This window comes from Onychomys torridus, chromosome 18 (assembly GCF_903995425.1).
Source record: "Onychomys torridus chromosome 18, mOncTor1.1, whole genome shotgun sequence".
NCBI lineage: Eukaryota > Metazoa > Chordata > Mammalia > Rodentia > Cricetidae > Onychomys > Onychomys torridus.
In genome coordinates this window covers 11,025,389-11,051,781 of record NC_050460.1, presented here as the reverse complement: position 1 = coordinate 11,051,781, position 26,393 = coordinate 11,025,389, and the positions used below count along the sequence as shown (strand labels likewise).

Below are 26,393 nucleotides of genomic sequence, written 5' to 3'. Positions count from 1 at the left end.
CTGCTCTAGAATGTCACATAGATACAAGGTCTGGTTTTTTTTTTGTTGTTGTTGTTGTTGTTGTTGTTATTGATTTGTTTTTTTATTACCTGGTTTCTATCACTCAGCATGAAATCCTTGCAGTTCATTCTTGATTTACCCAGTAGCTGTGAGTCCTACTTTTCTATTGTTCAATAATATTCCACTTTATAAATACACTGATTTTGTTTCCATTCTGTGAAATTCTTCTCTTGTTTTGTATTTATTTATTTTGTTTTTACATCCTGACCACAGTTTCCCCTCCCGCCTCTCCTAAACCTCTCCCTCCATCTCCCCGCCCCCTCCCCATCCATTCCTTCTCCTCTTCTCTTCAGAAAAGGACAGGCCTCCCATGGGTATCAACCAGCCATGGTGTATCAAGTTGCAGCGAGACTAGGCACCTCCTCTTCTGTTAAGGCTGATGAGGCACCCTGGTAGGAGGGAAGGGTCCCCATAGCAGGCAACTGAGTCAGAGACAGCCCTGCTCTCAGTATTCAGAGTCTCACACGAAGACCAAACTACACAGCTGTAACACACATGTAGAGGGCCTTGTCCCAGGCAGGCTCCCTGGTTGTCAGTTCTGTCTCTGTGAGCTCCTATGAGCCCAGCTTAGTTGGTTCTGTGGGTGTCCTTGTGAAGTTATTGTTAACTGGTTTCTTTCTTGCACATTCCAAACCTGCTTTCCTAGCAAGTCTGCCAAGTATAACCTCAATCTAAAAGCTTCCACAGAAATAGTTAGCCAACTTGTTCAAGCCGAACTTAGCTCATCCTCCTGTTTTCCTTATCACCTTCCTTTAGCTGGTTTCCCGATGTTATTTCCCCTGTATTGCTTCCTACCTCTCTGTCTCACTTAGTCTTTAAGGTGGTCACACTCTGCCTGTTCCAGAACTTTACAGATAGGTGCATGCCATCCAGTATGCTGCTCATCACTTGTCTATGCTGGTTAGTTTCCTGTCAACTTGACACATGATAGAGACAAATTTAGGAACAGGGATTTTTAATGGAGATGTGTCCATAAGATTTGCCTGTATACAGGCTTGTACATTCTTTTAATCACTGGTTGATGTTGAATCCAGCCCAATGTGGGTGGTGCCATCCCTGGGCAAGTGGTCCTAGGTGTTTTAAGGAGGAGGCTGAGCAAGCCGTGGGGACAAAGCCAGTAAGCAGCACTCCTCCATGGCTTCTGCTTCAGTTCCTGCCTCCAAGTTCCTGCCTCCAAGTTCCTGCCCTGATTTTCCTCAGTGATAGACTGTCATTTGGAGGAGTAAGCCAAAGAAACCCTTCTTTTCCTCCCCAGGCTGCTTTTGGTCATGGAGTTTTATCACAGCAATAGTGACCCTAACTAAAACATCATCTTAAAGGCCTGTGTCAAAAACCAGGCATGTTTTCCACCAAGAAACCTTCTCCATCCAGCCTGAATAGAGTGTGAGGCATTTCCTTCTGCCTTCTATGCTTACCACTCTATACCTGCCTCTCATAACATTTAACATTTAGAAATGACTGTGGGCACATGTACATACATGTATGTACACATGGATGCTAGGAAGCATACAGGTATGCATGTGCATGCAAGTGATATGTACATATGCATGCATGGATAGAAATGTATGTGTGCATATGTATGTATGCACACATGTGTGTGTGTTGGGGGGGGAGGAGCATTTGCTTATTTCTCAGCTCCATGAAGGCACATAGACAATCTGCTTGCTTCGTTCCTGTGGGCTCCATACCATGCATTCACAGATTTGTCCTGAGAGAGTAAATGCAGGGAAATCTCTACTTTCCCCTACTCCTCACTGCAGAGAAGGAAGCATCGTTGTTGGCTATGAAGTGACCGGCTCCAGTGACACAGCTGAGCTCCTGTCTGCCATGGAGCAGGTGAAGGACAAGGCACTGGTGGCCCTGAGAAGGCGGTTCTCAGTTAAAGATGGCTCTTTTCGAGTGTTCAGGGAAGGTAATGCTGGGCTTCCATCTTTGATTCAATCTTTCATATGTCTGCATGATGTCCTCAGAAAGTAGATTGCAGATACCTGTTTCCAAGAGAACTGTTCTAAAACCTACTTTCAGTAGAAACTGGCAGCCTCCCCCACCCCCATACCACTTAACCCTAGCTGACTCTCTGATAGTTACTAATTGGAGATCTGAGCATCTCAGATAAATGTGCTAGAGCACTGACCGTGCTACAAGCTGTGATGGACACGACTCAGCAGCACTGACTAACTACAGGCCGTGATGCACATGACTCAGCAGCACTTTGCTGATATACATATTGGAAATGCCTTGGAGCTGATGGTAGTTTTAACTCATCACCTAAAGACCCAAGGAGAAAGTGCACACACCCACCTCTCTCTACATTTTAAAAATACCATTTTAGTTCATTTCCTCTTGATGAGGTAAAATACCTTGATAAAAGCAACTCGGGGAGACAGGGTTTATTTGCCTCATAATTCCAGGCCATCTTTGTGGGGAAGTAGAGGCAGCAGCACCTAAAACAGCTAGTCACAGTCACATCCAAGTCCAAGACCCAGCCCATGGAATGGTGACACATTCAGAGTGGGTCCTCCTACCTCAGCTAACCCAGGTAAGAAAATCCACCACAGACCTACAACACACCATCCCAATCTAGACAAGCCCTCATAGACTCCCTTCCCAGGTAATTAATTCTACACTGTGCAAAGTTGATGCTGATGGTTAAAACAAATATCACACATTTTCTCCTTTCCTCTCCTCTCCTTTCCTTTCCTTTCCTTTCCTTTCCTTTCCTTTCCTTTCCTTTCCTTTCCTTTCCTTTCCTCTCCTCTCCTCTCCTCTCCTCTCCTCTCCTCTCCCCTTCTCTCTCTCCTCCCTTCTCCTCTTTTCTCTCTCTCTCTCTCTCTCTCTCTCTCTCTCTCTCTCTCTCTCTCTCTCTGTGTGTGTGTGTCTCTCTCTCTTTCTCTCTCTCTTCTATTTCTTGAGAGAGAGTCTCCAGACTGGCTTCCAGTTCTCAAGCCCCCATCCCCAGCCTTCTGAGTCCTGGGATTATGGATGTGCATCACTATGCCTAATATTAAAAAAGTTAATTAGACACAGAATAGTCATGCACATTTATGGGATGATAATGTACTATTTTGAGAGCTGGTGACATTGTATAATGATGTAATTAGTACATCTATCACCTTAAACATTTATGATTTCCTTGCAATGGAAATAGTCAACGAATGCTTCCCAGCTATTTTGATATGCAGTACTCTTCAGCTCCTGAAAAGGATGATTCTTGCTACCTGTGGCATGATGGATGAATCTAGAAAACATTATGGTAAATGAAAGAAGCTAGACACAGAAAGATTAATATGTCCTCACTCATGTATGGAGTCCAAAAGAATCTATTGCTCTCACAGAAGCCGAGAAATGGCATGTGGTCCCCAGTGGTTGTAGAGAACATGCAAAGTGGTGTGAATGCAGGGCTAGGTCTGCAAGAAATATAAGATGCAGACTAGGAGGTCTGTAGTTAGCAATACATGTTGCATATTCATTTTACTTTTTAAATTCAGCCTTGGGTATCTCCGATCAAAACCTCTGTCAGTGTCTACCAACAACATTCACTCAGCCAATACTCACTATCTAATATGTCAGACATAGAACAGGACAATGAAGAAATAAAAATTCCAGGCCTTGAGGACCTGGCTTCTGATAATGCCATCTCCTAGTTCCCATAATGGGAGGGTATACTTAAGGGTCATTGGTGATAGCAGTAAAAGCAGCTTTGAAATAAGCACATGGCAGGAAGGATCATGTCACAGTGACGATCATCTATATTCCAACTGTACTATCATTCTTTGTTCGATGGCATCCTCAAGATTATCAAGTTTGTGTAGCTCGAGAGTTTCTCTCTGAGTCCCACCAAGCCTCGACAGTCCCGCAGCCCACTTATAAAATAAACACACACTTATATTATCGAAACTGTTTGGCCTGATGGCTCAGGCTTGTAGCTATCTAGTTCTTATACCTTAAATTAACCCATTTCTATTAATCTATAAGTTGCCACGTGGCTTGTGTCTTACTGGTATCTTAACATCTTCTCATGGAGGCAGCTGGCAGCGTCTTTCTGCCTCAGCCTTCCACTTCCCAGCCCTCTCCTCTCTCTTTTTCCTGCCTATACTTCTTGTCTGGCTACTTGCCAATCAGTGTTTTATTTATCAATCAATCATCCACAACAAGTTTGCATGTGTATGGACACAAGTATGTACGGGTGCATATGTGTACTGGTGGAGGCCCAAGGTTGATGTTGGATGTCTTCCTCAGTTGCTTTCTAGTCTATATATCCCGGCAGGGTTTCTTACCACATGTGGAGCTCATTGTTTCCTGATAGTTTGTCTAGCCAGATTGATCTGAGAACTCCCTGCTCATGTCTCCTGAGTGCTGGTGGGGTTAAAAGTGGGCTGCCATGCCCACTTGATTTTAAATCTATAAATATAACTTCTAAATCATTTCAACACTGCAATTTTCTTGTTGTAGAGCACTAGAATGTTCTGGAGTCTCCCCCCTCCAATGTACCTGTTATTTTCCAGCCCAGTGTAACAGCGTCTCCTTTGGATTCGGGTTTGAGGATGATGAATACACTCTGCCCTGTAGCAGCGGCTTCACCGGAAACATCACCATCAGGTGCGGTCGCTCTGGGTGGCAGGTCACCAAGGAGTCCTGCGTGCTCTCTCAGCTAGAGGAACTGAAGAAGGTGATGCATTTTTAGGAACTTGGCACTTTGAATTTCACAGTGGACTTCACCCAGAGAGTGTGCCTAGGTAGGGGGTCGAATATGACTATTTGTATCTTCAGACAGAGTGCAAAAATATGAGGGCTCTGTTGGGCCTTGGTTAACCAGGGATTGTGAGCATGATGGGTGGAGTCCGACAATGCCTGAGTTGATGATTTTGTCATAGTAGGGTGAAGGTACTCAATGCTTACAGATATGATAGATGCTAAAACAGTGACTAAGCTAGAGTTGGAAATCCAAGAGGCCTTGGAGTTGAAGACTAAGGGGAAGCATGAGTCAGGGTAATATACTTAATATAAGTGAGAATGTACAAATATCTTCTATTGGAATAGTGAGTAGGTTGGATGGGGGGGTGCGGGAGATGGGGTGGTGACCCATGCAATAGACCTTTCATATACATATAAATGAAAATCTAAATATAAATATTCAGGAAACAAAAGACGAAGCAGCCAGTGATAACAATAATAGTGGTCTGGAAACAGGGTCACTTGATTCCTATTCCACTGCGGTGGCTTCCATTCTAGCTCTGTATTGAAAAAAGAAAAGAAAAGAAAAAAGAAAAGAGGAGGTAAACGGTCAGGAGCAGGAGAACTGAAATTACCGGGGGAGGTGTCTTCCAGACCGGCTCAGCCATTGCTCTTGTAGCAGACCTCTGGATTGAGCAGAGGGTCCATCCCAGCCAGATGCCCTTCCTCTCACAATAGAGGATACCAAAGGAGGGCTGCATGTCAAAGCACAGAGCATCCCGGAACAAACACCAGTCCCTTTCTGCCCTCTTAGTCCTCACCTATAGACTAGGAGCAGGTAGCCACTGGAGTCTTGTAGCTAGAGTTTTCCTGCCTGACCCACAGTCAGGACAAATCTCTCTCACCTGCCAGGCCCACAGATGCTCAGATCCAACCAAGTAAACACACAGAAACTTGCTTGCAAACTGTATGGCCGTGGCAGGCTTCTTGCTACCTAGTTCTTATATCTTGAATTAACCCATTTCTGTTAGTCTCCAAGTGGCCACACCAGTACCTTACATCTCACTTGTCATGGTGGTGGCTCGCAGGTCTCTCTCCCTGCCTTCGCCTTCCACTTCCCAGAATTCTCCTCTCTCCTTGTCCTGCCTATACTTCCTGCCTGGCTACTGGCCAGTCAGCATTTTATTTATACAGAGTGATATACACAGCCGAGTCTAGTCTTGCTCTCTCCTTCCTTGCCCCAGTTCTGAACATGGCAATAGTTAGAACTTGTTGATCCCGGAAGTGTGGGCAGGCAGAGAGCAGTACTGTCAGCTGAGGACAGCGAGGAGTTTGGGTGGGATCTGGGATCCTGGGTCAACATGTGTTGATGGAAACAAGCACTTGTGCTCGCCACTCTCTCAGTTATCCTAGCATAGCAGAAGTAGATGGGCCTGGAAGGAGGAAGTGAGACTCTAAACCCTGCCCACGCAGTGGGGACTGACCCAAGCCCAGTAGCCATATTGACTCACTGCCCATCTCTTTCTCACTCTGTACAAGAAGTACAGGATTAGTACTGGCAGAGCTCGGTACTGGCAGTACTACTTTTAGCCGAGTACTCCTTGCAAAAATCACCAAATCTTAAGTCATTATCCATTTTCCTGTAACTGAGATTGTGGTGTACTTGAAAAGGTCTTTCATAGACTTTTTTCATGATCCAGTTCCCTTAGCGCTAAAATATCAATAATAACACGACTTCCTTCCAAGAGTGTTGAAGACACTCAATCAACAAATTCCTATAAAGCATTATTAAGCATTTAGCACAGGGTCTAGAGTATCTGAAGCACTGAACCATGCCATTGCTGTTTGCCACTACTGTATAGTTATCTGCTGATGTACTGCACTGTTTGTTCTGTAGACAAGACATCTGATCTGCAATCTGACGATGTGCAAGCATTTCTGTTTTTCCCCCCAGAACTTAATCTTTCTTTTCTTGTTTTTTAAGAATTTCAGCATGATTGCAGGCAACATCACAGAGGCGGATGTGTCTTCTTTGGTGCAAAATCTTTCTGCCATCGTTCAGCAAAGCTCCTCCACCACAGCTGGGAACCTGGCTTCAGTGGTGTCATTTCTGAGTGACATTTCATCCCTGTCACTGGCGAACTCTTTCACTGTGTCTAACTTGACTCTGAAGGTATGGTCTTCCTACGCTTGAAGGGCTCACTGTATTTATTTATAATTGAGTATTTTTCGAGATTGGGTCTCACAATGTAGCTCTAGCTGACCTGGCATGCAAGACATAGGCTAGGCTAACCTTGAAGTCCTGGAAACAATCCTGGCTTACCTTTCTGAGTGCTGGGATTACAGGCCTGTGCCACCACACCAAGAATAAAGGTCTCACTTCAAATGCTACATCTTGTGGGAGGTGTAATAAGAGCCTGGATGATGGGGAAACTCTTGAGAAAGACAGAGAAGCCATGGAACAGTCCCCATGTGAGCTTTTTTGGCAATTTTTACAGTATACAATGAACTCATAGGATAAACAGACTAAATTCAAATCTGCCCACAAACAGGCTGCTTGTGAGGGTTCAGGCTTAGAGGATGGGGTAAGCTTTTGCACTATTGAACATGGGCATTAACATTTCATTTCTTCTCTCCCTGGACCCCATAGTTAGAACTGAACCTGGGGCCCAATGCTTACTACACCCTAAATCCTTGATGTTTGTAATCTATAATATGTATCATCTTAAGTTTTGTAAATTCTGACCTTTGCATTGTACAGTCTAAGAACTGTCTGGTTTAGTTTAGATATTTAAATTTTGGTATTTGCCAATGACGTGATAATATTTGGTCACCATAAGAATGGCAGTACAACTAATTTGCTTTGTCCCATAAAGTCTTACTGGGGATACAAACCACACACACTTAAGAGCAACCCCCATGTGCTAACAGGTCCTTTGAGTACATAGTGTGGTGTTTTTATGGGATTTCTGTGTGTGCAAGTTGGTGTGCAGCTGTGTGTTTATGTGTTTTTTGTGCTTTTTCTTGGCTTTTCCCCTGTTTGTCTGTTTTGTTCTATTCTGGTTTGTTTGCTTTTATTTCATCTTACTTTACATTATTATTATTATTATTATTATTATTATTATTATTATTATTATTTAGATGCCTGTTTGTTTTCTAATAAGAGAAAGAAAGGGTGTGGATTTGGGTGGAGGCGGGGAACCTGGGAGAGGAAACTAATCAGAATACATGTTATGAAAAAAATTGATTTTCAATTAAAAATAAGGACAAAAAGAATGGCAGGGCAAGGTCTGCTGGCATAGGCCTGCAGTTCTAGCCCCTGAGAGGCTGAAGGAGGAAGATGGGGGACTTGAAGAGAGTCCCCTGAAAGAGCCATCTCCCCAGTCAACAGTTCAATATTGCACTGTTTTTAAGGATCACTGTTGGATAGTCTTATGCAGTGAACAACACTAAAAACCCAGGAATTGAAATTTGAGCACCCATGACATGAATTTACCAGCCTCCCCCCATTCTTTCACAATGGAACAACAGATGTTTTTCATACACTGTACCTTGATTACAGTCCCCTCCCTCCTCTACTCCAACCACTTCTCCCCCACCTCTCCTCCCATCCAGATCCACCCCCTTTTGGTCTCTCATTAGAAGAGAACAGGCTCCTAAGAGATAATAATAAAATAAGATACAACATAATAAAACAAAAACAAATTTGAACATTAGCTAAAGAAGCAAAAGGGGGAAGCTGTTGGAGGCCATGCTCCTGTCTTGGTGCTGTGGCTGTTCGCTAGTGCAGTCATCTCCCCCATCCCAGGGATGAAGGAATGCACACCTGTGGGTTGTAGGATGCTTATTCCTCCATGCTGAAGGAAAGTGCTACTGTGATTGCAGATTACTTGGGTGACCACCCTGGACGCACCTTAAAAACATTTTATTTATTCTGTGTGTTGGGGGTGGGGGTGGTACATACACTGTAGTATGTGTCTGGAGACCAGAGAGCAGCCTGTGGGAGTTGGCCCTTTCCTTCAATCAGGTGGGGTCTGGGACTTGAACTCAGGTCAACAGGATTGGTGGCAGCACCTCCCTCACAGAGGTATCTTGCAATCTTAGCCCAGCTTTCTTTACACAAACACTTGTACTGGATTGAGTGACAGAAATGGTGGAAGTCCTGAGGTTTCCTGTGATCCTCAGCTCACCAATTCTACGGCCTTTTCCCCTCAGAAGATTGACCTTCCATTCTTGGCTCCCCTCTCAGAAGACCTAAACTGATTTGGATTCTTATGTTTCAGAATGTCATCAACATAGCTGATCATGTTCTGAACTCAACATCCATAACTAATTGGACAATTTTATTACAAGAAGAGAAGGATGCCAGCTCCAAGCTGCTAGAGACACTGGAAAACATCAGCACTCTAATACCTCCCACTGCCTTGCCTCTTAATTTTTCTCGAAACTTCATCGACTGGAAAGGGACCCAAATCCAAAGCACACAGAGCTACAACTATCACATTGAAATCATACAACAAAATGCCTCTCTGCCCATCCAAGGCCACGTGCTTATTGGACCAGAGCAATTCCAGAAATCCCATCCAAAGACTATTATCAGCATGGCCTCATTGACCTTTGGGAACATTCTACCCATTACCTCTGCAGGAAATGCACAGATCAATGGACCGGTGATAACCACACTTATCCAAAACGATTCTATTAATGAAATTTTCCTGAACCTTTCCAAGATAAATGGAAACCTGAGCCAGCCTCATTGTGTGTTTTGGGATTTCCGTCATTTGCAATGGAGCAACGTAGGATGCCAACTCGTGAATGAAACTCCAGGCACAGTGTTGTGCCGATGTAAGCACCTGACCTCCTTCTCCGTGCTCATGTCTCCCTTGGTGCCCTCTTCGATTATCTCTGTGGTGAAATGGATTACATACATCGGACTGGGCATCTCCATTGCAAGTCTAATCTTATGCCTGCTCATCGAGTCTCTATTTTGGAAGCAAACCAAGAAAAGCCAAACCTCATACACACGCCATGTCTGCCTAGTGAACATCGCCCTGTCCCTCTTAATTGCTGATGTCTGGTTTATCGTTGCTGCCACCGTGGATGCCGCCGTCAGCCCTTCTGGAGTCTGCATAGCTGCCGTGTTCTTTACCCACTTTTTCTACCTTGCTTTGTTCTTCTGGATGCTTGTGCTCGGCGCCCTGCTGGCTTATCGCATCATCCTCGTGTTCCATCACATGGCTCTGCCTACCATGATGGCTATTGGGTTCTGCCTGGGCTACGGGTGCCCTCTCCTTATATCCGTCATCACCATTGCAGCCACCCAACCTAGCAACAGCTACAAGAGAAGCAATGTGTGCTGGCTTAACTGGTCTGATGAGAACAAACCTCTCTTGGCGTTTGTTGTTCCTGCATTGACTATTGTGGCCGTGAACTTGGCTGTGGTGCTGCTGGTCCTCAGGAAGCTCTGGAGGCCAGCAGTTGGAGAAAGACTGAGTCAGGATGACAAGGCCACTGCCATCCGCATGGGAAAGAGCCTCCTCATTCTGACCCCACTTCTAGGGCTCACCTGGGGCTTTGGCATAGGAACAATGGTGGACAGCCAGAATGCAGCTTGGCATGTTCTTTTTGCTTTGCTTAATGCTTTCCAGGTAAGAAAAATATGAACAATGTATTATGTACACCTGTCTAATAGGTTTTCTGTAGGCTGATAATAGGTTTCTCTGCCAATACAGTAAGCCAGATTAAGCCCAACTGAAAAAGTAAAAGACCAAGTTTATTTGAGCAATGCAATTCCTGGGTAAGTTCTTTAGTCCCAGAGATCGAGGCAGGAGAAGTCATACACATAAACTAAAGCAGGGAGATTATATAGCTTTGTAGGCAAGTGATGATGATGTGTCTACCACAAGCTGGATTTGTGCCTAAGTATGGGAAAAAAAAAAAAAAAAGGAACATGTTAGGCAGGTACTTGGGTTGCTGGCAACTTCAGGGGAGGAGTCGCTGTGGCTGCCAAGAACGTGGAACTGGGCTTTTTGGCCCCTTTTCTTTGTTGAAGATTCTCTGAGAGGGCAGGGTTTGGAGAGAGAAATGTGCAGGAGCAAGCTAGAGGTTCCAACCAAACACTGCCATTGGAATATGTATAGACAACTGGGGTTAGTGGATGGAGATGATCTCATCTCCTTGGTTCCAACAAGTCTATAACACAAAGTGCTTGGAAACAGTGAGAAGACAAACCCAGCCATTTTCCCCAGAAGTTCATGTCATACCAAAGTTGAATTCTAGACCTTCCCAGTAACCCATGGCAGAGCTTAAATCTATTAGTGTTCACACAACTGACATTTATCTCTTTTGTGGTTGACTCAGTCATCTCTCATACAAATCGCTGACAAAGCAGAGAAAGAGAAATAACTCAAAAGTACTTGTTGGCCTTGACAGATATAAAGCAAGCAACTCCCTGGAATTTAATAAACAGAGGCCAGCGACCTGACACTAATAGCCAAATTTTGTAACTAACATTTCCTTGGGACACAACCATGCCTGTTAATGTCCATAGGGCCTATGGGTCTTTTCTCTCCAATAGCAGAGGAACTAAAACAGATGTTATGTGTTTTATAAAGCCCCAAAGACTTACAATGTAGTCTTTCCACAAAAAAAGCTTGCTGATCCTTCCTCTTCAGGATGGTTTTTATATTTCATAGTCAGAAAGTATTCAGAATAAATGGAAAAAATAATCCTTAGGCCTGGATGTAACTGGGAGAAAATCTTCAACCATGGTTTATTGCAGGTTCAGGCCAGATCACCGAGGACAATGACTCAGAGAGATGGTAGTCTTACTTTTGGGTTCTGGAGTCAAGTGTGTTTTCTCTCAAATATCAACTATGTGCTTAGTGTCTGTGTCCCTCAGTTCTCCCAGCTGATGAGTAGTGGCATCAGTAATGGTGATGGAACAATTGGAGGGTTAGGAGAGGTAATTCAGCACCTGACACCGTGCTCAGGTTCAGTAAATGTTGAGAGAGTTTCCTGGAGGTGATGTGGCAGTCAACACTGCAGTTAACGTGCAGGCGTTAGTCACAGATGAAGTCACAGGGATCACTCACCCAATGGTGACAAGTCTTGGCAGCTCTAGGAAGGGCAGGCTTGAGAGCAGCATGCTATTTGACAAGCATGAAGGTTCTCTGACTGGGAGGAAGCAAGCCTTTACCAAGATTTTCTAAGAGACATACTTGAAGAGAAGGATCCTCACAGAGGCTGTTTTCCTCTTCCTGGCCACAGGGATGCTGAAGCTCAGGGCCTGCTGCCATTGCATGTACATGATAAATGCTTATGAAGTGCTTGATCTAAAGAAAGGCTAAGATACACAGTCATTGGGAGCTATCTGGGGCTTTGAATAACACCACAGGCGAGGATGAATTTCCATATGAGTTTACAACCTTATTCATTCAATCATTTGCTCATTAACACACTCATGAAAAACAAGCTATGAGCCTTTGGTCATGTGACAGGCACTGTAGAGCTCACACTATTCTTGCCTTCTAGAAGCCTACAGTCTAGCAGGAGGGCAGACAAGAAAACAAGTTCAAGCTGAGCATAGAGTGCTTGGCTGTCACCCAGCACACAAGGGGTAGAGGCAGAAGAATCACAACTTGGAGGCCAGCCTGGCTACACAGTGAGTACCAGGCTAGCCTGGGTTATAGAATATGGGCTAGCCTGGGTTATGGAATGTGGGCTAGCCTGGGTTATAGAATGTGGCCTAATCTCCAAAAAGAGAAAAAAAGTCAACATTAGAGTATAATAAGGTTGACAGGATGATAGAATTGTGTCATATAATATATAGATTATTTCTTATCTGGAGAAGAAAACATAATATAATACATATGATTTACTCTTTGCTTTTGCTTGTTAAAGGGATTTTTCATCTTCTGTTTTGGAATTCTCTTGGATAATAAGGTACGTGTATATTCATTTCTTCCTTCATTACATAATGCAGGTATATTTAAAAACCTCCCCTTCAGATCCAAGGCCTTTTTTATACACATGATGTGTACTTAGGTAATAAAATTCTATAATTTTACAAAAGACAGACTCATCCAGGAGATGAAGGCCCTAAGCCATCCTTACTGACGAAGCATATAGATTCAATAGTAAGCAAAGTGAACATCGAGAGAGAGAGAGAGAGAGAGAGAGAGAGAGAGAGAGAGAGAGAGAGCCTTTTTTAGTTAATCTTTCTAAGCCTGGTGTGGTTGTACATATCTGTAATCCCAATAACTCAGAAGGCTGAGACAGAAGGATTACAAGTTCCAGGGCAGCTTGTGGTACACAAAGGTTTCCAGACCAGCTAGAGGAGTGAGATTCTGCCTCCAAAGCAAGCAGGAAAATCTCTTTCTAATTTAAACTATGCTTTGGCAATGGCTCAAGGGTCAGATTGCTTTCTGAGGGCATGAATTCTATTTTGTGCCTTGAATTCCTTTGCCCATTTATTTAAAATATGCAGGAAGGACACAACTTTCACATTTCCAAGCTATCAAATTCTAAGTAGTTTCTCACACTAAACAAAATTCCCAACAAATGACTATTAGTTTTAGTGAAAGATAAATAGAAAAAAAATGTGAAGAACCGTGCCCCTCAATTCTCCCTCCCAAGCAGTGAGCAATTATGTTGAGAGTCAAGGCGGTAATTGAGGTTTCAGTAAGAAGACAAAACGGTTTTTTTATTGGGGCTGGAGTTGCTCTTGCAGAGGGCCCAAGTTTGGTTCTCAGCAACTACATGATGACTTAAAACCATCTGTAATTCCTGTTCTAGGGGACCAGCTACCTCTTCTGACCCGCACAGGCACTAGGCACACACGTGGTGTATAGACATTCATGCAAGCAAAAATACTCATACACATCAATCAACCAATAATACTAAAAATAGAAAGGATTGTATTGTAAACTCATTTGACATGTATTACCACCCATTTACAGGCAGTTTTCTAACAATTGCCATATTCCTACCAGACACATGGTTGGGAAACCAAACCCTTCCCTCCACGGATAAACTTCACCCCAGCAATGATTGCCAGATGCTCATGCATTACTGCATTAGATACTGTTGTTTCATGCTGGATTCTAGTTTTGCTTCTAGGAAGCGAGGTTGTGAGAGTCATCTACTATATTTCTGTGTAATGCTCTAGACGTGTTGCATAGAAGTGACGTTGCTAATTAACAGTCTTAAAGGGTACTTTTTTCTTAATATGCTGATGTCGGATTATTTGTCTCTTTTCATCATTTTCTTTTCCTTCCTTCCTTCCTTCCTCCCTTCTCTCCCTCCCTCCCTTCCATCCCTCCATCCCTCCTTCCCTCCCTCCCTTCCTTCCTCCCTCCCTTCCTTTCCTTTTTTTTTTTTTTTTTTTTTTTTTGATGTCCCGACAGCTGCGACAACTTCTGTCTAACAAGATGACTTTGTTAAGCTCATGGAAGCAAGCACCAAAGGTAATGTCCTCCAGCTCCAAGGCACGAAGTAGGAGCTTTGGGATTTTCCCTCAATGCCATCTGTGGCTAGCTCACTTCTGTGGAAGGCCCTTGTTTTTCCGGTATCATCACTTGGTAGGGTGCCCGGCAGGGGCTGACAGATAAAGAGCTGATGTAAGGGGGGCCTGGGCAAATGCATAGGAAGGCTTGAAACCTGCAAGACCCATGGTGGGTGTCAGGGCTGCCGGAGATGGGTGTCTATGCTGCCACCAGCCACTGGTAGTGGCCAGAGTGTTCAGAAACTCTGTCAGCTCTGTATTAAGGTGGTCTTCTTGACAGAAAATGCAGAAAAGAATCTCAAGGCGGGTCAGTGTGAAGCAAGGTTAGAGTTTATTAAGAAAACATGTTAATGTGTACTTAAGCATGGGCATTGAAAAGGGGGAGGGAGGCCAGGTGGGCGGCGGCGGCGCACGCCTTTAATCCCAGCACTCGGGAGGCAGAGCCAGGCGGATCTCTGAGTTCCAGGCCAGCCTGTTCTACAAAGCGAGATCCAGGAAAGGTGCAAAGCCACACAGAGAAACCCTGTCTTGAAAAACCGCAAAAAGGGGCGGGGCTAGAGGAGGACAGTGGCACACAGTGGGGCTGCTTCTCAAGAGAGCCACATTCTAGTGTCTTAGCCATAGCTAATATACAACTTTGGTGACATTGGAGTTACACTGTTTGAAAGATTTTAGAAATTAGGTAAAAATAATACTCTGGTGAACTTATGTTTAACTAAGAACTTAACAAAAAAACAAGATGGTAAGATATTTCTTGAGGTGTGACTTAAAAATAGAGGTTAAAAAAATTAAAGGAGCTAGGAAGTGGGGGTGCACGCCTTTAATCCCAGCGCTCAGGAGGCAGAGGCAGGCAGATCTCTGAGTTTGAGGCCAATCTGGTCTACAGAGCGAGTTCCATGTAGCCAGGACTATACAGAGAAACCCTGTCTTGAAAAAAACAACAAAATGAAAAAAATACACAAAAAAAAATATTAAAGAACTCCTTAGTACACATAAGGCACTGTGACATGACACTTTGCCCGTAAAGGTCATTCCTAATTTCATTCATGAGATTCTTCAGTTCTCAGCCAGTAGGAGTGGGAGGAGACTCCTCTTCCTGTGTCTGCTTATCCCCCTCATCTACTACCTTGTCTGCTGTGAGTGGATAAAACTACTGATTTTGGTCCCTGATAGCCCCAGCATTTAGGTCTGCGGTCCAGAACCTGAGGAATTTGCATAGGAAGGATGGGGTTGGGAGGGTGGGTTGGGGTGGATTGGGGTTGGGGTTGGGGTGGGCTGGGGGTGGGTTGGGATTAGGGTTAAGTGGAAGTGGGGTGGGGTGGGAATGGGGTTGGGGTGGAGTGGGTTGGTTTGCTGTTTCATTCTTTCTACAAAGGTGCCCGTGAGGGTGGTGTGCTATAGCACAGCACTCACATACACATTTTCTGCTTTCAATGTTAGTTTAAGACTTTTGACAAGACATGGAGGACTTTTCAGAGAGAGTGCTAAAGTAGCAATGTCTCTATTTGATTAAAAAGTCATCTGAGTTAACTATACACACAAACTTATATGAGTGTTCAGAGATTTTTATAAGAAACAATAGAATTTTAAAATCATTAAAGTGTAGAGGTACACCACGGTGGTGGTTTGAATAAGAATGGCCTCTATAGGCTCCCATATGTGAATGCTTAGTCACCAGGGAGTGGAACTGTTTGAAAGGATTAGAAGGATTAGGAGGTGTGGCCTTCTTGGAGGGAGTATGTCACTGGAGGTGGGCTTAAAGGTTTCAAAAGCTTATGCTAGGCCCAGTTTCTCTCTCTCTCTCTCTCTCTCTCTCTCTCTCTCTCTCTCTCTCTCTCTCTCCTCTCTCTCCTTTTGCTGGTGGATCAGGATGCCATACCCCTGTCATGATGACAATGGACTGAGCCTCTGAAACTGTAGGCCAGCCCCAGTTAAGTGCTTCCTTTACAAGAGTTGCTTTGGTTGTGGTATCTCTTCACAGCAATGGAAGAGCAACTAAGCCAACAACTACAGTCCTAATGTTTAGGGAGGTGCAGGCAAGAAGGTCGGGAGTTCAAGGCTAGCTCCTGAAACATAAAGGGTTTGGTCTCTCATGGGCAAAATGAAATGAAAACAAAAACAAAAGAATGGGCTGGGGAGGCAGCTCAGTGGTTGAGAGCACTTGCTGTTCTTCCTGAAGGTCCCTAGCACTCACATCAGGCACCACATGACCATCTGTAACTCTAGCTCCAAGAGATCTGACACACTCTTCTGGCTTTGGTGCTCTCCCACACATATGTGGCATCCTCACACATATACACAAAAAAGTAGATGTAAAATAAATCACAGCTCATTGAGGAAATCATCTTAGAGCTCCCTTGATCTCCGCTTACAGCAGAGCACTGCTGTGGATGTAAGGAACAGTAACCCATCTTGGCCGCTGTCCTGTGACTTGTACCCCATTGGCCATAGGTCTGAGCAAAGTTTCACAGCAGCTCAAAGAGGTTCTTATAGTCTGTGATTTTAGTATTAGGTCTTGAACTCAAATTGCTGGGACCAGAAGGTGTGAGCTGATGTTATTGTGTAGTCTCAGGAAAAGGAGGAAATTACAGAAAAGAATACACATCAGTGAATAAAATGAGGTGAGGCACGCCCTACCCTTCAGAGCAGGAAGTCCGTGTTTTCCTCACTGAAAATCAAAGACAGAAAACAAAACAGAGTCGAAGGCTCAAATGCCCGCAGCACCTCTCCCTGTGTCTGACATGTCCTGTCAGTGCTCTTCCGATGCGAGGGTGGTCACTAGCCGGTGACGGCCACGAGGGCCGGTTTCTCAGCATCCATGGCCCTCCGCATTTTGATTCAAGCCAGGTGGTAAAAATTAGATTTCCTTTTTGGTTGTCTGGTCCAATGATTGTCCTGGCTTTACTTTCTGTTTCTGTGATAAAATATCAGGCAGAAAGCAACTTAGAGAAGGAAGGGCTGTTTGGCTCCCACGTCCAGGTCATTTGTTACAGTGCATTCAAAGTGATAGGAGTCGGCAGTCAGGCGAGTGCAGGGGAGGGGGTAGTGAGAGGGGGGGGGTGAGGGAGGGGTGGGGGTGGGGACATAAGCTTGTACTCAGCTTATGGCACAGTTCAGGATGCCCTGTTCAGAAAATGATGGCATATCAATGAACATAATTAAGATTTTCCCACACAGACATGCCTGTTGTATGATATTTTGTTTGTGTTCTGACAAAGCTTGCCTGGAGATCAGAGGGTGGAGCTAGCCACTAGTTAACCATAGAGGCCAGGCAGTGGTGGCACACACTAATCCCAGCACCAGGGGAGGCTCATGCCTTTCATCCCAGCACTCGGAGGTGGAGACAAGAATATAAGGTGGGTGGAGACAGGATCTGCACTCCTATTCAGTCTGAGGATTCGTAGGGATAAGAAGTCTCTAGTGGCTGCTGCTCTGTTTCTCTGATCTTTGAGCTTTCACTCTGTTATCTGACTCCAGGTTTTTATAGATAAGACTAATTAGGATGGAACTTCACATGTCTCTGTGTAAATCCAGGGTAGACAACTCTTCGTTAAGACTTTCTTTCTAGGTGGTTCTGGATATTTCAAGCCAATAATAAAAACTAACTAGCATAGTGATTGTTTTTCTCTCTCTGAGGGAATTTAAATGGAAAACCAAACCAAACCAAGAACTCAGATTATGGATTATTAGAAAGTAGAGATAGGAGCTGGAGAAAAATGGCTAAGTGGTTAAGATCTCCTAAAGTTCTTGCAGAGAATCCAAGTTCAGTTCCCAGACTCCCACACTGGTGGTTCACAAATGTCTTTTAACTCCATCTCCAGGGAGTTCAGTGACATCTGCTGGCCTCTGTGAGCATTGCATTTTTGTTCACATACACACAGCTATATGCATTCAACCATAACTGGAAACAGTAAGAGCTTAGATTAGGAGCTTGTGAGTGAAAAGAACAGGAGAAAAGAAGAGAACAAAGTATACATGCAGGACCTTATATACAGGTGAGCCAGGAAAGTAAAAATAAATAAACAAACAAATAAATAAATAAATAAATAATAAATGCAGGAACAAAAGCAGCAGGCTTGTTAGAACTGTGGGGTGTGGAAAGCAAATAGGTGAAGAAGATAAAGGAAGCAAGAGACAGATTCAGAAGCAAATAAAGATGAGCGGAGTGGCTTCTTTTCTTGACATAAGGCCCATCTGAATGACAGAAGGTGAGCAGCAGGTGTAGGTTGGAGCCATGAGACTGAGAGAAGGCAAAGAGGTGATGCAGCAGGGATCTATAGAAGGACACTGAAGAGATGAGACAGGCCAGAAGGGTTGGAAGAGGAAGCTGCCATGTTTTCAGTGAGGACCATCCACCCTGTGTCCTGCTGAGGTTGCCTGGGAGATGGTCATTGCTGAATCTACATCTCCCTTCTTGGTTTAACATCCATGTCACATGGCATGAGAATGGGAATGGAAATTATTCTTCCCAGCATTCCTAATGCCTGGAATAGTGTGTGGCAAACAAAAGCTCTCGATATGAGAGTGAATGAATAAATCAGTATTAACAAATCTAAAAGGGTGTCACGTATCTAAACACTATTATATTTCCTAATTCATGCTTGCTCTTTGCTTGAAACATTTTATTTCAGCTTTAGTGGCTCAGTTTCAATTTTTTAAAAATATTCTTATCATATGCCTATTACTGTTTTGCCTACATGTATGCAAGAATGTACACTGTGTGCATGTCTGATGCTCACAAAGGCCATGGATCCCCTGAACTGGAGATACAGAACCCCGTGAGTCACCTTGTGGGTGCTGGGAACTGAACCCAGGTTCTCCAGAGAGCAGAGAGTGCTCTCAACTGCTGCACCATCTGTCTCTCCAGCTCAGTGATTCAGTCCCTAAATTATTATAGTCTCCATGGTCTGTCTACCAACAAGCAATGGATGACTCACAGGACTGAATGCTAAGTTGTACAAGAGTGAGGCAAAGCTGTGTCGGGGCTGTGTTTACAATGAGCACTAGCTCGTTTCAGTGCTTCGAGTGGCAAATGTACAAACGAGCGAAGTATGAGCATGGATATGAAAAGGGGTAATGTCTCCCCCAAGGCCACTTCCTAGTTGGTTCTTAGAACCATAAAAACACAGAAACACAGTATTATTTGGAAATAAACTCCAGCATCTCCTATACTTTAAAAAAGCAGATGAAGGGATGAATGAGTGACTATTCTATATTCTTGCAAATAGAATCATAGCCTATGTACATGGAATAAAGGAGAGTCACAAGACGAAACATTGAAGCCAGGCAGAGTTCATTAAGGAATAATACAATAATACAATCGTGAGCATGGGGAAGGGTGAGAGAGATCTCTGTGGAGAACTACACTCCTGGGGATGAGGGTGGGCCACAGACAGAGTGACCATTGTTGAAGAAAACACTCTCATAGGTTGTGAATGGACAATGGCCAGAGAGGCCATTATGTAGGGCTTAATAACACCAGGGATATGTGTGCACACCAGCCAAGGGGACTGCTGTGCCAGCCTGCATGCTTATGCAGCCTTTATACTTCACATAAAGTTGCTGGGGCTGATAGCTTTCCAGCCGGGCATTTTCCCATCCAAGGACTGAAAAGGGTAAGAAAAAAGACTATGAAGTGACTGGGAAGCCCGATTTAATTAACTCTTTGGGGGCAATGGTTTGTCCATGGTATTTACAACCAGGCTTCCTGCTTGATAGTAACTAAGATATTCTGGTTTTCCGTAAGTTTCCATAAGGCCATGCCTTCATCCATAGTCAAGACAAACTTCAGATTCCATTCTTTGATCATGTGGCAGTGCATGTCTTTAATTTCATCCCACCACTCAAGAGGTAGAGGCAGGATGATCTCTGAGTTCCAGGCTAGCCAGAGCTACAGTGAGACCCTGTCTCAAGAACCAAACCAAACCAAAATAATACCACCAAAACAAAATCATGCAATAGAGCAGATTAAAAGAAGCTGGGTGTGGTGGCGCACACCTTTGGTCTCAGCATTCAGAGGCAGAGGCAGGCGGAGCTCTGTGAGTCCAAGGCCAGCTTGGTCTACAGATCGAGTTCCCGGAGAGTCAGAGTTACACAGAGAAACCCTGTCCCAAAAAACCAAAACCAACCAACCAGACAGACAGACAGACAACCAAAAAACAAACCAAAACCAAAAGGAGTTAAAGAAAAATTGAAACCTGTGCTTTCCCAGGGGGGAATGTCTTCCCTGATAAGTCATACTAAAGCCACCCCCACCTTCTGCTTGGTTTAGTCTGTAGTTATCTTTAAAACGATTGTTTTTAAGGCAGGGCTTCTTTGTGTAACAGCTCTGGCTGTCCTGGAATTTACTCTGTAGACCAGGCTGGCTTGGAACTCACAGAGATCTACCTACCTCTGCCTCCTGAGTGCTGGGATTAGACATGTGCCATCACACCTGGTTATATAAAAAATTTAAAGACTAGTCACTGTACTGCTTTTTTCCTTCTTAAGTGTGATTCCTTAAATTACGCTGTTAACAGGAATATAGGACGTGGGTTCCCAAACTATATTATAAAGGATTATAATTATAAAGAGGAACCAAACCTCCATGACCTTCATGTCTGATTTCCAATGAGCTACCTAACGTAAACTATTTTGTTGTTCTTTTGCACAGCAGAACTGCTCAGATATAGTTACCAAGCCCAAATGCTTAAAGCCTTTCAACATACTCCAACACAAAGGTGAGTTACAATACAGCCAAAGAATGTAAGAGATAAGAAGAGATTATGATTCTGAAGAGAATCTGATAGTAACTATTAAAAGAAACAGTTCCAGATGGCCATGCATATGAGTTCCTCTGGGTTGTGTTCAGGGCTGATAAAGCAATACTGCGGATTTGATGTTCATAGGCATGTACACACACATAAACACAACACAACACACACACACACACACACACACACACACACACACACACACGCCCCTGGAGCACTGATCATCAAGGCCCTAGGGTTGAGGAGTATGGTTAGACCAGCCCCAGCTAACTCCCAGCCCCAGCTAACTCCTTACTGAGAGTCATCCATCTTATGCCAGCTGGGCATGGGATGATGTGCTGATGTTCAGTGATGGACACCTATTATTTTCTAAACTGACCTGGAGGAGGGAGGTGTAACACCTCATGAGGTTGAGAAAGTACTGTTCCCAGTGAATTCATATACTGATGATTACTGGACATTTAAACATGGTGGAGTCAAGGTGCTTTTGGAGGAAGGGTGGGATATGGAGGAAAAAGTGGAAGAGATATTCTGTGTTCCCAGTTATATTGCAGTCCTACCGAAAAGCTTCAGTCCCATTTTACATTGAATTATGACACCATCAGGATTAAATACTTTTTAGATTTCCATCAAAACTATTTAAATTCTAGCTGTGGAGTGCTTGGTTCTAAATGGGACATCTCTATTATACCTACTCCTCTAAAATCTCAGGGATCTTCATAGGAGAGGGGCACAAGGATTATAAGAATCAGACATAGTGGGTAGCTCTCCCCAAACAGTATTTGCTGGACATGGCAGCGTCATCACACATGTAAATTCATAGTGACTGTGACTGCATGTATAAAACCTGCAGAAAATCAATCCAGGCAAACTTTCAACATAGATGAGGAAAGGGTTGAGGTTTCCCTAGATGAAGAGTCAGTTTTTCTTAGAGGTGTGATACTTGTGAGGCTGTCTCTATTTGTTACTTTTCTATTTTTGTGACAAAATATCATGGCCAAGGAAAGTTACAGAAGAAAGAGTTTATTTGGGCTTATGGGTGCAGAGTGTTAGAGTCCATGATGGTAGAGAGGAGTCAGCAGCTGGAAGAAACTGGATGCTGAGAGCAGGAGCTGAGGGAATTACATCTTGAACCACATCTGGAAGGAGAGATGTTGAATTAGAACTGGCATGAATCTTTCAATTCTCAGAGCCCACCTCCAGTGACACGCTTCCTTCTCCTTCCCAAAAAACACCACCAATGGGGACCGAGTGTTCAAATGCCAGAACCTATGGGGGACATTCAAATCACCACACTACTCATGTCCAGTAGATGGTCTTACATCCCTGCACGTACACAGAGTACCTAATGAGTTCAGTAGATTTTAAAACAGGACACATGAAATTGGTAGAGAAAATGGGAGGATAGGGGACAAATTGGAGGGTGAGAATGGGGAGGATTTGCTCAAAATACATCATTTGCAGGAATAAATTTCTCAAAATAGTAAAATGGTTTTAAAAAAGGAAAAACAAAATACTTAAATTCCAGATACAGTTCAAGCATTGGAAAAAGTGCCTACCCCAGCCCCTTCCTTCCTGTTTTTACAGCCTCCAACCAGACAGAGGGTTTTGATCTCCACCTTTTCAGACACTTGTTCCCCATGAGTCAGGGGGATAAAAAGAATGACAACTTCCAGGGCTCCATCCTGTAAACTATACATTGAGTTGAAGTCTATGTTATATCTCATTTTCCAGCAGTAACTGAAAACAAAGTCTTTTCATCTACAGGGGTAGCTGACGAATGCAAGTTTCTGTGGTGTCAGTGAAGGGCTATCTCTCTCAACCAACCAAGCATGTTCTCCATTTTTCCTTAGTGCCATCCTAGCATTAGCCCCTGTTTTAAGACATTCCCTAGGCTCATTGTCATTTTGTTTTATATTAGAATCAAAAACAACAGCAATGACTTACCTTGTCTTCTTTTCCCCCTTCAGGCATGTATTCGCTTTCTCATACTGGAGACTCGTCCAATGAGATCACATTAACCCAGTTTTTATCAACAGAATAAAGCCATGAGTCATAAGCAAGGGCCGATTTTTCTTTGAGCAACATGTCCTTCAGAGCCACGTGGCAGAGAAGACATGCACAAATCAGATGAGATTTTGTGACTTAGGGGTCTGAGGACAAATTGGTCACTCTGAGGCTGGAGAGGTGGCTCAGTGGTTAAGTCACTTGTTCTTGCAGAGGACCCGGGCTCAGTTGCAGCACCCACATGGTGGAGCCCAATCATCTGTTCCTAAGGGATCTACTGCCCCCTTCTGACTTTTATGAGCACTACACACATGAGGTGCATAGACATCCATACAGGCAAAACACTCATACATGAAATAAAATAATCTGTTTTTAAAAACCCAACAAAATAGGTGACTTTAGTGGTTCAACCCTGCCTCCTTTATCCTAAATTAAGTAGAAATGATATTAATTACAAAGTGGACAAAGAAACGACACATATTGTTGATCCAGGAAGATGTGACAGTGACCCACAAAGCCCCTGGTCAATATGTCCAACCCTTAAGAAAATTAAACCACCAACAAAATAATGCCATATGGGTTGGGGATTTAGCTCAGTGGTAGAGCGCTTACCTAGAAGCACAAAGCCCTGGGTTCGATCCTCAGCTTTGAAAAAAAAAAGATAATGCCATACATCTACTAGACTATCTGAGCAAATACTCCAACCCCCACCCCCAAGTATATAATTGTTGTATAAACAAACAAGATGGTCTGTAGAAAGAGAGCAAATTACTTGTCTTAGGGTAGGGTCAGGTGGGTAAATTATACAGAATAAGAAAGGAGCATATAAATTCCCCTATAAAGTGAAATACACATTCACTGTCTTAATTGAAATAATGACTTGTCAACGCATCCACCTATCAAAACATATTGCATATCACATGCAACTAAGACATAGAATTTATTGTCAATAGGGTTTTTAAAGGCAAAAAGTTGGGGTACAGGACAGAGCAGTGTAGTTGGTTCAAACTCAACTTGAGAAACAATCATGAGTGGTGGTGGCTCACATCTTTAATGCAAGCACTCGGGAGACAGAGGCAGGTGGATCTTCGAGTTCAAGGCCAGTCTGGTCTATTGAGTTAGTTCTAAGACAGCCAAGGCTACACAGAGAAACCCTGTCTTAAAAAAACAAAACAAAAAAACCCAAACCAAAACAAGACAAAAAAAAAAAAACAAGAAAAGAAAGAAAGGAGGAAGGAAGGAAGGAAAGAAGAAAAAAGAAAGAGAGAAAGAGAGAAAAAAGAGAAAGAAAGAAGGAAGAAAGGAAGGAAGGAAAGAAGGAAGGAAGGAAGGAAGGAAGGAAGGAAGGAAGGAAGGAAGGAAAGAAAGGGAAAGAGGAAACTCATGGGCTGCGCGAGGACCTCAGTTAGATCCTCAGGACTCACATGTGGAAAAAGACAGCTGACTCCCACAGGTTGTTTGTTCTCTGGACTGCCCACAATGACCATGGCATATGTGTGAACATGCACGTATACACAATAAATTAAGACGTAATTAATGGCTTTTTCTAAAAACAAAGGACAATGAGAGTCCCGGGTCCCTCTCTAAGCCAAGTGTCCAGACAACTGTGCCCCCTCCCCAATCTTGGAAGTAGATTGCATGAATAGGTTAGAAAAAATGGACCACTGGGACCAAGAGATAACGGAAGTGACCGAGGGAAGGATTATCACCCTAAGAGAAGGGGCTGAGTGAACACTCACAGAGAAGCAAGTCTCATGCTTTCCGGGCAAGAGTCCAGACAAGCATCTCTAAACGTCTAATTCTATCAGGAGAAAATACCAAAGACTGACTTTGGCTGGGTGATGATGATATCTCCTCCACATCATCCCAGAGAGGAGCAAGAGTTACCAAACTCCACCCCAGGATGCCCAGTCCGCTTTCTGTACTCTGCTCTTAGGTACAAACTGTCAGAGCTCACCACAGGCATCAGGAAAGCCACTTTCCTAAACCAGTGTCCATTCTAACTTCCTTTTACAAGCTTATCCTTTTATCGACTGATAAGGGTAGCTCCCGCCCCTCATCAAAGAACCTTCTTTTTGCAGCAGACAGAGACCATCATAGATACCCACAACCAGAGAACAGACTCATGGGTGCCCACCACCAACCAATTCACAACACAGCTCTGACACCCAAGGCCCAGGGGACATTGCAGGAGAGGGCTTGAAAGAGGGTGGGAGCTGGAGGACCAGGGTGGCTACTGGGAGAGTGTGTCTTCTAAAAAAAAAAAGAGAGAGAGAGAGGGAAATAAAGACAAGGAAGGAAGGAAGGAAGGAAGGAAGGAAGGAAGAGAGAGAGGGAGGGAGGGAGGGAGGGAGGGAGGGAGGAAGGAAGGAAGGGAGAGAGGGAGAGGAGGAAGGAAGGAAGAGAAGGAGGGAGGGAGGAAGGAAGGGAGAGGAAGAAAAATAAAAGAAGGAAAGAAAGAAAGGAAAAAAGAGGAAATGAAGAGGAGGGGTGGGTCTGGAAGGAGTTGTGCGGAGGAGTGAAGAGTGACTATGATTTAAACATTGTATGAAACTCTCAAAGAATTAATGCAAATACTATGATATCTTTTAAAAACATAGAGGCAGACACAATTCCTTCAACTCCACTACATACGCACATGATAGAGTGAGTGCCCAGGTCCTTCAGACCCAAGCGGAGAAGGTTCCAGCAGGACCCAGACCTCCAGTGGGCTTCTGGGGTCTGAGGCAGCTTGACTATGGTCCTGCTCTTCCACCAAGTACCTCTGTGACTCACCACTCATGTGTGCTGGGTGGGTCACATATTAACTAAACCTGCTTCCTCAATACAGCTCCCTCCAGCCCACACTTTGCCTTAGAAGCTTTTAAACGTAGAGATAATCTTTGTCTTGTGGGCCCCGTGCTTTGCCTTTGGACTCCTGCTATGGTCTATTGCCTGAAATGAAGGACAGTCACCCCATTAGGCAAGTTCAAGCCCCAGACAGAGAACATGCAAGTGTGTGTGTGTGTGTGTGTGTGTGTGTGTGTGTATGTGTCCTCCTCTTACACTCCCTAAATCCTAATACATGCTCACACATCTGTGGGGGAAGAAGGGGGACCAGTGAGTGGGGAGCATAGTGTAGGGGAAACCCATTTTTGTATATGCAAAGTAAAACATTATTATTTTTAATGCTTTGAAATGTTTAACATACATGGGTTTTGTCTGCATAGCACATGTGTGCCTGCCAGAGGAGGGTGTCAAAGCCCCTGGCACTGGAGTTACAGATGGTTGTGAGCCATCCTGTGGGTGCTGGGAATTGAATTTGGACTCTCTGCAAGAACGACAAGTACTCTTAACCCCTGAGCCATCTCTTCAGGCCCTGTAAAACATTATTTTTAATTAATGAAAATTTAACT

General features: G+C 43.9%; 1 protein-coding gene across 1 annotated transcript in view; it reads left to right on the top strand.

Moving 5' to 3' along the window:
• Positions 1–23,035, top strand: part of Adgrf1 (adhesion G protein-coupled receptor F1) — a 34,743-nt gene extending 11,708 nt beyond the window's left edge. Inside the window, exons 7-14 of the mRNA XM_036167117.1 lie at positions 1,821–1,972; positions 4,566–4,729; positions 6,719–6,907; positions 9,018–10,382; positions 12,637–12,678; positions 14,142–14,201; positions 20,892–20,958; positions 22,962–23,035. Of these exons, the coding sequence (XP_036023010.1) occupies positions 1,821–1,972; positions 4,566–4,729; positions 6,719–6,907; positions 9,018–10,382; positions 12,637–12,678; positions 14,142–14,201; positions 20,892–20,958; positions 22,962–23,035 (2,113 nt within the window). The remainder of the gene's footprint in view (positions 1–1,820; positions 1,973–4,565; positions 4,730–6,718; positions 6,908–9,017; positions 10,383–12,636; positions 12,679–14,141; positions 14,202–20,891; positions 20,959–22,961) is intronic.
• The last annotated feature ends 3,358 nt before the right edge of the window (positions 23,036–26,393 follow it).